The sequence below is a fragment of the Hydra vulgaris genome, chromosome 13 (assembly GCF_038396675.1).
Source record: "Hydra vulgaris chromosome 13, alternate assembly HydraT2T_AEP".
NCBI classification, from domain to species: Eukaryota; Metazoa; Cnidaria; class Hydrozoa; order Anthoathecata; family Hydridae; genus Hydra; species Hydra vulgaris.
In genome coordinates, this window is record NC_088932.1 from 7,042,501 (window position 1) to 7,055,455 (window position 12,955).

General features: G+C 26.2%; 1 protein-coding gene across 3 annotated transcripts in view; it reads right to left on the reverse strand.

Annotated features, from left to right (window-relative positions):
• LOC100198158 (cubilin) overlaps positions 1-12,955 on the reverse strand; it is an 80,736-nt gene that overhangs the window by 34,003 nt on the left and 33,778 nt on the right. For all 3 annotated transcript variants that reach the window (XM_065816842.1, XM_065816843.1, XM_065816841.1), the window contains exons 12-20: positions 10,805-11,316; positions 9,681-10,052; positions 9,511-9,609; positions 8,779-9,126; positions 7,940-8,320; positions 3,335-3,760; positions 1,551-1,949; positions 964-1,371; positions 1-292 (exon numbers count right to left, since the gene is read on the reverse strand). The exon at positions 1-292 is cut by the window's left edge and continues 95 nt beyond it. In XM_065816842.1, the coding sequence (XP_065672914.1) occupies positions 1-292; positions 964-1,371; positions 1,551-1,949; positions 3,335-3,760; positions 7,940-8,320; positions 8,779-9,126; positions 9,511-9,609; positions 9,681-10,052; positions 10,805-11,316 (3,237 nt within the window). The remainder of the gene's footprint in view (positions 293-963; positions 1,372-1,550; positions 1,950-3,334; positions 3,761-7,939; positions 8,321-8,778; positions 9,127-9,510; positions 9,610-9,680; positions 10,053-10,804; positions 11,317-12,955) is intronic.

Genomic DNA, 12,955 nt, shown 5'->3' on the forward strand with positions numbered 1-12,955 from the left:
GAATGAAAATGTACAAACATTCGATTTCCTGTTGACATTAAAGAACTAGGTTCTTGATTCCCACAAAATTTACCCAACTCAGTAGCTTTAATGTCTCTACCATCTCTAACTTGAATATAATCATAATTACAATTAGTCTCGCTTTCAATATCCATTGAAATAAATGAGAGCATAATTCTTTTATTAGGATTTACAGAGATTTTCCAGTAGTAATCCTGGTCAGGATCATAGTTATTTGGGTAGTTAGGAGAAACTATTTCACCATCAGAATCAATTAGCTCAAACTCAAATACTAAATTATGATAAAAACATTAAAAAAGAAACAGAAAGATAAAAATTTATTTTATAATAAATAAAATATATAACTGATACAACATAAACACTAACTACATATACATGCGGTAGTGGTGTAGTGATAAAGCGCTTGCTTTATAAGCGAGAGGTTCCAAGTTCGACCCCCACCACATCCCTGGTAGTACTGCGCTCAACTTGTTTCTCTGCACAGCGGCCTTGTTCATCAAGGTTCGTGTTTTGGAGTTATAGAGTTAAGAGAGGGTTATAACCACTATTAAATAGCCTCCTCATCTGTAGTGGCCTTCTTGGCCTTCTCGGAGGTGAATAAAAAAAAAAAAAAACATGGGCAACATACACTGCAATATACAATGCAAATATTAGGTATAAAAAATTAATTAAAATTAAATGCAGAATACAAACTTTTTAAATGAAATATATATAGAGGTACACTATAGAAAAATAAATTACTTTAATATAGTTATAAGAGGTACCAGATCCCTGGTAATGCCACAATTGACTTGTTTCTCAAGGTTCATGTTTATAATTAAAAGATTAGGAGAGGGGAGTAGCAATTTAAAAACTTTATTTTGTGTTTCATATGCACACAAGAAACATATAAAACATACATGAATAAATTCATTATTAAACACCTTTTTGCAATAGTATTACCTTTTGCAGTAGTTATCTGCACTTTGTTTGTTGTTGTTGTTGTTGTTATTGGAACTACATTAGTAGATTCAACTCCTGTCCATCTCAATATAAATCCTTTTCTTGTTTCCTGGCCATCAGAATGAAAATGAATGAACATTCGATTTGAATTGGATGTTAAAGGAACTGGTTCCTCTGTACCGCAGTATCTGCCAAGATCTTTACCACTATTATCTCTACCATCTCTAACTTGAATGTAATCATATTGGCAGCTGTTTCCACTTTCAACATTCATTACAACAAACTGTAATTGGACTTTTAAACCAAACTTTACCTCAATCTTCCAATAATGATCTTCATTAATATTGTAATTTAATGGATAGTTAGGAGAAACAATTTCTCCATCATTTTCATTAACAATATACTCAACTAGGCAAAAAAAAAAAAAATTAAGAAAAAAACATGATTAGATCATGAAAGGCGATTACATGGTGATATACGATAAAATCATAAATCATAATAATAATAAAATTAAAATAAAAAAAATCATAAAATCATTGCATGAGATGAGTATTAGGTGAATTTAAAAATTAATAAATTTTAGATACCTTTTATGGGTCCTGAAGGAGTAGTTATTATTGGTAATGTTGAAATCTGGATAGGAGTGTTTTTTACAGCTAACCATTTTAACTTGAACCCAGCTCTAGTTTGTTGGTCATCTGAATGAAAATGTATGAGGATTTTGTTACTACGAGATTTGATTGGTTGGGGAAGGATACTACCACAAAATTTGCCAAGATCTATACCACCTTCGTTCTCTTTAATTTGCAAGTAATCATATTTACAATTTTCACCACTTTCAATTTTAAAATCAAAAAACATTATTTGGATTATCGAATCAGATTCAACAACTATATTCCAATAATAATCCTGGTCTATTTCATAGTTTTCAGGATAATTTGGTGAAGTGATTTCTCCAGTAATTCCAGTTAAATCATATTCAAAAACTTAATAAGCAAATACACAATTTCAAAAACTAATTAAACAAATAGAAAACATTTTAATATTACTGTTTATTTACAATAATTGTTATAATAAAATATTTTTAAATTTTATCTAGCCTATTTTATATTCATTTATTATTTATATGTATTATATTTGTATTATAAATATTCAACTACACATATATATATATATATATATATATATATATATATATATATATATATATATATATATATATATATATATATACATATATATATATATATATTGTATATACTTAAAAAAGTATATACAATATTTATAAGTTTAAATATATATATTTTAAATAATAAAGAAGAAATGTTGGGCTATCCAAATATTAAAAAAGTGTATACAATATTTGTAAGTTTAAAAATAGTTTTATATAATGACAATAAATGTTGAAGAATATTACAAGTTTAAAATAGATTTCATTTTTATTTAAAATGTTGGATAGAAGTCTAAACATAGTTTTGTGCTGCCAGTTGTGATTTATAAAGCCTAAAAATTTTTAAATTTAAGTAAAAGAATTAAATTAAGATAAGAAATTACTTATTTGGAGTTATTGTTAGTTTGGAGTATTCGGAAATTCAGTTAATCATTTATATCAAACAGTCAACAGCTCCTTTATAGTTAAACTAAAGAGACAATGTCATCTGACAATATATATATATATATATATATATATATATATATATATATATATATATATATATATATATATATATATATATATATATATATATATATATATATATATATATTGTTGATTGAGTTTAAATTCTGGAAGATTCCTAAATATGAAAAAGAAATTAAAATGTACTAAAATTTTTTAATGTTATGAAGTGTTTTGCAACAATGGAGAAAGAAATTATGCTGGAGTCAACAAGATCATTGCTAAACAGTACTTTGCATGAATTTGAAGTGGTACTTTTAAAAAGTTTACTTAAAAGTTCCAAAAAGTCTTTACTTAAAAATACGAAGATAATTAAAGTTGACAAAGCAGTTATATAATACTGTAAAATTCTTATATTTTGTAAAATAGTATTTTTAATAAATTTTCTGCTTTCATTCCAAATGTTAGTTTATGAAAATATAACTAGTTCATTAAAGTAAGTATATTAAATATATAATTAGTCAATTTAAGAAATCGTTATTTACTAATTTAAAAAACACAGGCTGGAAAAAAGTTTTTACACACTAAAATTGACTTTTGAAAAAGTGAGTAAAGTGTTTATTAACATTTATCGAATTCAAAAAAGTCTTAGAAATCTACTGATCTATTGAATCAACTGATGCAATGTATCAATAATCAAATTTTAAAAAAACTCTTCCTCAATCATAATTTGATAAAAATAAAAATAGTTACCTCGTTTTTTTAAAAAAGTCGTTGCAAAAGTTGTGACTGGAGTTGTGGTAGTGGTAGTAATGGAAGATATTTTTTGAATTGCTTTTAAACTCAGTTTAAATCCAGTTCTAGTTTGTTGATCATCTGAATGAAAATGTATAAACAACTGATTGCTAGTTGAGATAATTGGTTGTGGGAGATTACGACCACAGAAAGTCCCGAGTATTGCTCCACTGGCATCAAAATCTCTAACCTGCAAATAATCATATTTACATTTTGGGCCACTTTCAATATCCATATGAAGAAATGACAACTGAATTTTTTGGTCAGGATCACCAAGTACCCTCCAGTATAAATCTTTTTTGGTTTCATACCTCTCAGGATAATTTGGTGAAGATATCTCAGTAGATTCTGAATCAGTTCCGATGTTCAAAACATACTCATTAACTAAATTGATTTAAAATGATTAAGTTAAAATGTACCCAGAAGTCATATAAAAAAAAATATATATATATATATATATACATATGCATATATATATATATGTATACATATGCACATATATATATATATATATATATATATATATATATATATATATATATATATATATATATATATATATATATATATATATATATATATATATATGTATACATATATATATATATAAGAAAACGTGTTTGTGGTAAAAAATGGGTCTTTGCTTGTTTGTGGTTTTAAAGCTGATAAAATTAGGGTTAGATTATTTCAAAATACATTAATTTAATTGCAGAAAGTAATTAAACCACAAAACAACAAATTAAAAGACTAGAATGTTTTTAAAAACATTCTAAATGCTTTTAAAAACATTCTGAAGGTTTTTATTTTACTTTATTAAAATAAAAACATTCTGAATGTTTTTTTGTTTTTTTTTTAAACTGTGAAACATGCGCGGAGTGTTGCTGCATCAACTATCTTATAGCCTGACTGGCAACGGCGTGCTGCTACATCAACTGAGGGTTTGGTTTGGGCAGGCAGTCAATCAAATAATTATAAAAAAAAATTTTTTTCAGTATTTAATATTAATAAAAAACTTATAACTGAAATTTGATGGTAAAAACTTAAAGACAACCATGCTAGAGTATATATATATATATATATATATATATATATATATATATATATATATATATATATATATATATATATATATATATATATATATATATATATATATATATATATATATAAAGTTTGCCCTTGTAACATTTACATCATGTATACATATATATATATATAAGAAAACGTGTTTGTGGTAAAAAATGGGTCTTTGCTTGTTTGTGGTTTTAAAGCTGATAAAATTAGGGTTAGATTATTTCAAAATACATTAATTTAATTGCAGAAAGTAATTAAACCACAAAACAACAAATTAAAAGACTAGAATGTTTTTAAAAACATTCTAAATGCTTTTAAAAACATTCTGAAGGTTTTTATTTTACTTTATTAAAATAAAAACATTCTGAATGTTTTTTTGTTTTTTTTTTAAACTGTGAAACATGCGCGGAGTGTTGCTGCATCAACTATCTTATAGCCTGACTGGCAACGGCGTGCTGCTACATCAACTGAGGGTTTGGTTTGGGCAGGCAGTCAATCAAATAATTATAAAAAAAAATTTTTTTCAGTCTTTAAAATTAATAAAAAACTTAAAACTGACATTTTATGGTAAAAACTTAAAGACAACCATGCAAGAGTATATATATATATATATATATATATATATATATATATATATATATATATATATATATATATATATATATATATATATATATATATATATATAAAGTTTGCCCTTGTAACATTTACATCATCAGAGATTCTAAATTCTTCAGCTTTCAAGCTGTTTTAATATCTTCACTATTAGCCATAGTTGCAAAAGGAGCGAAAAATCTACAGGAATTAAACAAGCTAATACTTATTCAGGTTTGTTATCTATTTTATTTAAGTAGCCAGCAGTACTTGGCTGTATAGTTTTTAGGCTATTTTGAAGCAGTTTTGGTTGGCTAAATTATGCCAACCAAAATGTTTGTGTTTTAAATGATACAAGAAACTTAAAATCAGTAAACCTATGCTTGACTGAACAATTTTTCCATTTAAATATTGACTTATCTCTAAAAGTAAAAGTAAACTTTCACAATCAAACAAAAGTAAATAATCAAATAACAAAGCAACAGGTTGAATTTATCTACAAAATATCTGCAAAAATTTTAATGTTTTTAGATTTTTTGTTCTGCTTATATTTTCTTTAGAAAAAAAATATCTGTATGATATATCTGTATCCTTCTTCACTATTTTCATTCGAAGTTACCAGAAACTGCTGAACTGTGCACCTGATTACCTTTTCATTGAATGATTTTTGGTTAGTTTGAATATGCATAACTGGAAACTCTCATTTCACTGGAGATAAAATTTTGCAATATTTGCTGAAGTCAGTCGAGTAGTGGACATCCTAAAAATTGTTGAAAACAGTCGTGGCGATAGTGAAATTTCAATACTAATTTATCTTTGGGGTCATTGTTTTGTGTAATTTTTCAGACAACATTTTAGCTGCTTCTTCACAAACAAGGCTGTTGCTGGTAGAGAAGACACTTTTCAAACTCTGTAACCATTTCTTACGAACAGTACTGGATTATATAGATTTATACTTTCCATGGCAATTGTCTTGATAAAATGCCTCATCTTCCGATATCATTTTCACAACAATTTTGTGTTCTAATTTTTGCTTATTGAAGCACTTTTTGCTCGAATTTAATGATTAACTACCAAGATATTGTTTAAGTCTGTTATTCACTTAACCCATTTGTCAGTTTTCTTATATTTGAGCTGTCTTCTCTGCACTTCTGGCAGAATACTTAATAATCTTTTAATACTTTTTTGACGACACTCTCTACCATTGAATACACATTTTTAGTTGATCCAATTGCATAGGTCTTTTCCCTTAACAAGACTGCAGTCATTTCATTAATTTGTTTGTTGTTCTTGAGAATATTTAAAAAAGATATAGCATTTGTCTAATGACAAATGTTTGTGTTGTATTGTAATTTTAAGCGCTGTTTGCGTTGTTTGTTTGTTTGTTGTTATTTTGTTGTTGTATTCTTGTGTATTGTTCATTGGGCAACAACAATACACAAGAATACAACAAAAAAATAACAACAAACAAACAAACAATGCAAACAGCGCTAAAAATTACAATACAACACAAACATTTGTCATTAGACAAATGCTATATCTTTTTTTAGTGAATAGTTCATATTGTTATATGTTTTAGTGTGTTGTTTGCATTGATGTGTACTTTTTATTTAGTTTAACATTGCCAACTTTGTATAGTTAGCTATTGTGTTTATAAAAACAAGTGACTTTATTTTTATTATTGTTATTATTACTATTATTGTTTTTGTTGTTTTATTTTTATTATAGTTTTTATGTTTATTACTATAAATACTATTTTTATTATTATCATTAGTATTTTATAATTATTATTAATCATATATATAAAGATCTGTATTTTTGGTGTATACTTAAGATTAGTAAAAGTACTATTTGTAAATATCTATGAAAATATTCTTCAGAATATGATATATGATGACTGTGATTGTAATATATTTGTTATGATAACACTTTCTTTTTAACATATTTTTTAGATAGAAGCTATTTGGAGACAGTGCTCTTAGTGGTGATGGTCTGGATGGTTATGACACAATATGATCTTTTGTTTTTCTATTGGTGGTTTTGTATTCATCTGTGTCTGCATATAGTCACATCGCATGCATGTAGTCACATAAACACTGCTTGTGAGTGCAGGCAGTCATGTAGACTAACTGAAGCAATTAGAAAGAAAAAATGTTTTAACTTTTTTTTAAATATTGTGGGGAATTTATTATAAGTTTCTTGAGACACTAATAAATTCACCGTTATTACTTCTTTTCAATTAGTTTACTATCTGACTGTGAATCATATGAAAACTATATACATTTCACGAACACTATTTCTAGCATATACATACATATATTTTCTATATAGATTTCATAAACATTTCTAACCACTTGAAAGACATGATTCTTAGCACACACATAAAATTATAAAACGATAATTCTGAACCATAACAGTTCGCAAATCGTAGTATTGCAACATAAAATTATTGTTGCAATGTGAGCTTTAACCAATCTAAACAAAGAAATAAAAAGATCTCTGGATTCAGTTTTAGTACTGTTGAAAGCATATAACTCTAATAGGCATATAACTCCAATAGGCATACAATTTTTTCCAGATTCCTTTTATCTTAGTATTATTTAATAAAATAAAATTACTGTTTATTGAGTACTTGAAATTACTGATGAAATTCATAATTATGCAAAGTTTTTTAGATTAATTAACTAACTAAAATAAGACCATCAAACTTTGTATTTAGCACATATATTTCTACCATATAAAAGTTTAGTTAAATTAATATTAGTATTCACACTTTGAATGTTCTATTGAAAATATGTAATTAAAAAAATTATAAACATATTTTTAACATGCAATAATGGATTTTATCATAAACATGGTGTAGATTATTGTTTTAAATAAACATTTTAATTAAACCTGGTTTAGATGTAGTTTTTGGCGGCATATCTCGAGCTCTCCATATTAAACGAAAACCTTTACCAGTTTTTTGATTATCTGTATGAAAATGAATAGTGATTGCATTGCCAGAAGATTGAATGAGATCTGGAAGCTTACTTCCACAAAACTTTCCAATTTCTTTTTGAAAAATGTCATCTGTCAGCTTAATAAAATCAGAAGAACAAGTTAACCCACTTTCTACGTTCATACTTTCTATATTCAACTCTCTAAAAATAACTTCAACAATTTTGTTCTTATTGACTGTGATATTCCAAAAGCAATCAAGATTATTTTCATATTCACCAGGGTAGTTAGGTGAAATAATATCTCCATTATTTCCAGTTTGGGAATAAAAACAATCTAAAACAAAAAAAAAATTATTTATAATTGTATTACAACATAAACTATTTCTATTAAAAAACTATTTTAATTATTTAATTTAGTTTAATGACTATTACTGTTATTTCTTTGTTATTTATACTTTATTTAACAACTTAATGCAGTATTTAATAATTTATCATAATATGGTAAAGGTATGTTGAGTATTAAAACAATTGTTTTGTCCAATCAAAAGCGTGTCAATCAAAATCAAAAGTTTAAATTATCACAGGTTTCATTAGACATTATTTATACATTTTAAAAGTTATTATTAAACATTATTTATATGCATCATTAATATTAACAGTAATTTATTATAAATATTATTAAACTAATGCTAATAAGTTAAATATTATTAATCTAATACAAATAAGAGTTACATAAAATTTTACTAAACATGAAAATCTTTTTTGAAAAAAAGTAATAAGAAAATGTGAAACCCAATTTTTGGTCAGACACAGCTCTCCATCTAATTCTAAATCCTTTTTGTAGCCCAATTTCATCAGAATAAAATTGTATCTGAAGCATTCTACCAGATGACTTAAAACTCATATTTGGACCTTTTTGACAATATCTCTGTACACGACCATCATTCTTGTCTTTTATTTCAACGAAATCATAATCACATTTTGCAGAATTTTCAAGATCAAGCTCATCGAATGTCACTTCTATTACTTTGTTTTGGTCAACAGTAATAACATAATTGCAGTTCTGATTATTTGAGTACTGTTGAGGATAATTTGGGTGAACAATAATGCCACCTTGACCAACAATATTTCCACCACAATCTAAAGAAAAATTTTAACCATTTCTATTATAACAACATGTACTATTTTATATATATAAATATTATTGTAACTGTAACTATGGTTATTAGAAACTACAATATTTACAGTATACTGCTACTAAGTAACTATATAGTTATAATTGCTACTCTTCATTATTGCGATTATTATTTTTACATTATTATTCGCCTATAAGTGTTATAAGTTTAACCTTTGTTATTATTTAGTGTGATTATTATTCATTACTTTATCTTACATGTCAATATGTACATATAAGATATATACATATAATATATAATATATATGTATATATATATATATATATATATATATATATATATTATATATAAATATATATATATATATATAATTTTGTATTATTCGTACCTCGAAATAAAGGTCCATCTGGTATTGTAGTTGTGGTGTGCGGAATTACTGTTGTTTGTTTTGTTGTAGAAGATTCATATGTAAGTATAGAGTTTACTTCTAAATTTAGATTAAAAATTTAGTTTATTCTAATTATTTTTTATAAATAATAACAAAAGTTTAAACTTTACCATTTACAGGAGTTGTTTCTACTTCATTTTTTGCTACCCATGATCCTGAAAAGCCACGTTTTAGACTTTTTTTCTCAGAAAAAAATTCATACCAAGCTCTGTCTCCAAACTTTAAAGAAGTGACTTTAGTTGCACAACTTTTTGATGTATATTTCGAAGGAAAGCGACCATCAAGTAAAGCAAGCAAATAATTTTTATGGCAACTTTCTGATTCTTCAAGTTCAAAATCTTTAAAACTAGTTTCTAAGCTTGAAAAACCTGGGGGGGCTCTAATAATGTACAAACAGTTTTGATTGGATGAAATTAATTTAGGATAACCAGGAGAGCTAAATGATCCCATTTGGCCAAAATAAATACCACCACAATGAAATTCTACAAAAAATAAATACCAACACAATAAAATTCTACAAAAAACAAAATTTATTTATGTTATTAAACACATCATCATACTGTCATAATTAGTAAATGACCGGGGCCCCGGTCATTTACTAATTATGACAGTATGATGATGTGATCATCATACTGTCATAATAACTTAATCATCATCATCAACTGTATGCTTGATGATGATAATGATGATGATGATGATGATGATGATATTATGATGATGATGATGATATTATGATGATAACGATGATGATGATGATAATGATGATGATAATGATGATGATGATGATGATGATATGATGATGATGATGATGATATTATGATGATGATGATGATGATGATGATGATGATGATGATGATGATGATGATGATGATGATGATGATATTATGATGATGATGATATTATGATGATGATGATGATGATGATGATGATAATGATAATGATGATATTATGATGATGATGATGATGATGATGATGATACAATGATGATGATGATGATGATGATGACGATGAGATACATATCTACCTTTATATAAAATATATCATGAATTTTAAATAACAATAATATATTTATAAGGAATATCAATAGTAATGCAGCCCCGGTCACAAACCCGGCCCTGGCTATGTTTTATCAAACCCGGCGCCGGCCCCGGTCAAATATCAACCCCGGTCGCTTACTAGTCATAATCACAGTATAGTCATCGTCATACTTGTCATAATAATCAACTATAAGTACCTTTACTTCCTATAACTCTTCCTTGCATATCTAAAGCGTATATCCCATCATATCCTGCAGCTATATCTGAAACTTTTAACCCACTAATTCTTTCCCAAGAAACACCAGAAGGATTTAAGGAATTGACATTTAACCGTCTAAATATCTCATTTTGATTGTTCAAAGCCCACACATTTCCTCCAAAACCAGAAACAACCTTTAAAAAATTTCCTTCAATTTTATTAGTCAAAAGTCTTTTTAGTAAATTTGATGAGGGAACATATGTTGAAAAATAAATATTTCCTTTTTTATCAATTAACCAATATCCATACAAACTAACAGACACATCAGAATAACCATTTTCAATTAGTTTCCAGGACTCTCCAAATGGATTATAATCTGTTATTCCTTGTCGACTTAAAACCTCTCCATCTTTAGATATAGCAATAATTTCATTGTTTGCACCATACGTAAGCTTTAAGATTGTTTTTTTATTGTTTTGCATTTGAGTCCAATAATTAATGAAATGGTTTCTAAAAATTAATTTTTTTTATTAACTGTTGAAAATTTAAAAATAATAAAAACTTTTCAATAACTTATTTCAGTGACTTTTTATTATAAGGCATAATCCAACTTAATCCAGCCTTTTGGTATGACTGAAAGATCCAAGGCTGTTACTATTACTGCAAGAACCAAGTTTTAACAAATACTGCAAGCACCAATGTCAGTGAAAACATACTAGCAGTGAAATATTTTGATCTTAAAAAAATTTTTTAAAAGTTTAAACTCACTTATTCTTAAACTCACTTAATCTTAAACTTGCTTAATCTTAAACTTGCCTAATCTTAAACTCGCTTAACCTTAAACTTGCTTAACCTTTAAACTCACTTAAAACTTAAACTTCTAAAAAATTCAAAACTTGCATCATTTTTTATTTATAAAATTTTCAGTTTTTTAATTATCTGGTGTCTTCATTAAAATATTAAAAACAAGTTTGTAACAAGAAATAATTTAACAAGTTAAATAATAATAAAAAAAATAAATATTTAATTTTTTTTTACAATTTTATTCAATATTTATACAGGATTAAGCTAGTAAAATAAATAGTCACCATAAGGCTGCAATGAATTGCAAAGTTGTTTCCCGTCCCCGCCCGCCTCATATTTTAAAATAATACGATTTTGTCCATTATTTGTTTTTTGCATATTTTTTCCATTTTTTTAAAAAACCTAAAAAGGAAAAGTTGAACAGTATGGCAAAATATGAAGATAGTTTTGTGAATTGCTGCATATATGACTCCAACTGTGGACAAAAAATTGTGTGCTGGCAAATATTTAGTGAAGACGATGAAGAATTAACTGTTCAAGGATTGTATGATTTGGTTTTAAGCTCTTCTAATGAAACTAATCTGCATTTATCTGACCATTTTCTGGAAAAGTGCAAAGTAGGAATATCTTCAGTAAACCTCTACTCTGTGGATGGTTTCAGTAAGTCAATTCTAATAGTGAGAACTTTTATTTACTGTGTCGTTTTTCATATTCATTTATCTATTTAAATTAAATAGACAAATGAACCACCTATTAAATTTTAACAGACACTCACACATATATACATATATACATATATACATATACATATATATACATATATACATATACATATATATATATATACATATATACATATATATATATATATATATATATATATATAAATGCGGTAGTGGTGTAGTGGTAGAGCGCTCGCTTCATAAGCGAGAGGTTCGGAGTTCGATTCCCGCCACGTCCCTGGTAGTACCACGCTCAACTTGTTTCTCCGCGCAGCGGCCTTGTTCGTCAAGGTTCGTGTTTCAGAGTTTAAGAATTGAGAGAGGGTTATAACCACAAGTAGCCTCCTCATCTGTAATGGCCTTCTCGGCCTTGGGGAGGTGAATTATAAAAAAAATATATACATATATATATATATATATGCATATATATATATATATATATATATATATATATATATGCATATATATATATATATATATATATATATATATATATATATATATATATATATATATATATATATATATATATATATATATATATATATAGACAAATTAGATAGACAAATATAATATACGTGAAAGCTATTAAATAGTAATAGCAAAAATAATAAAATAACTTA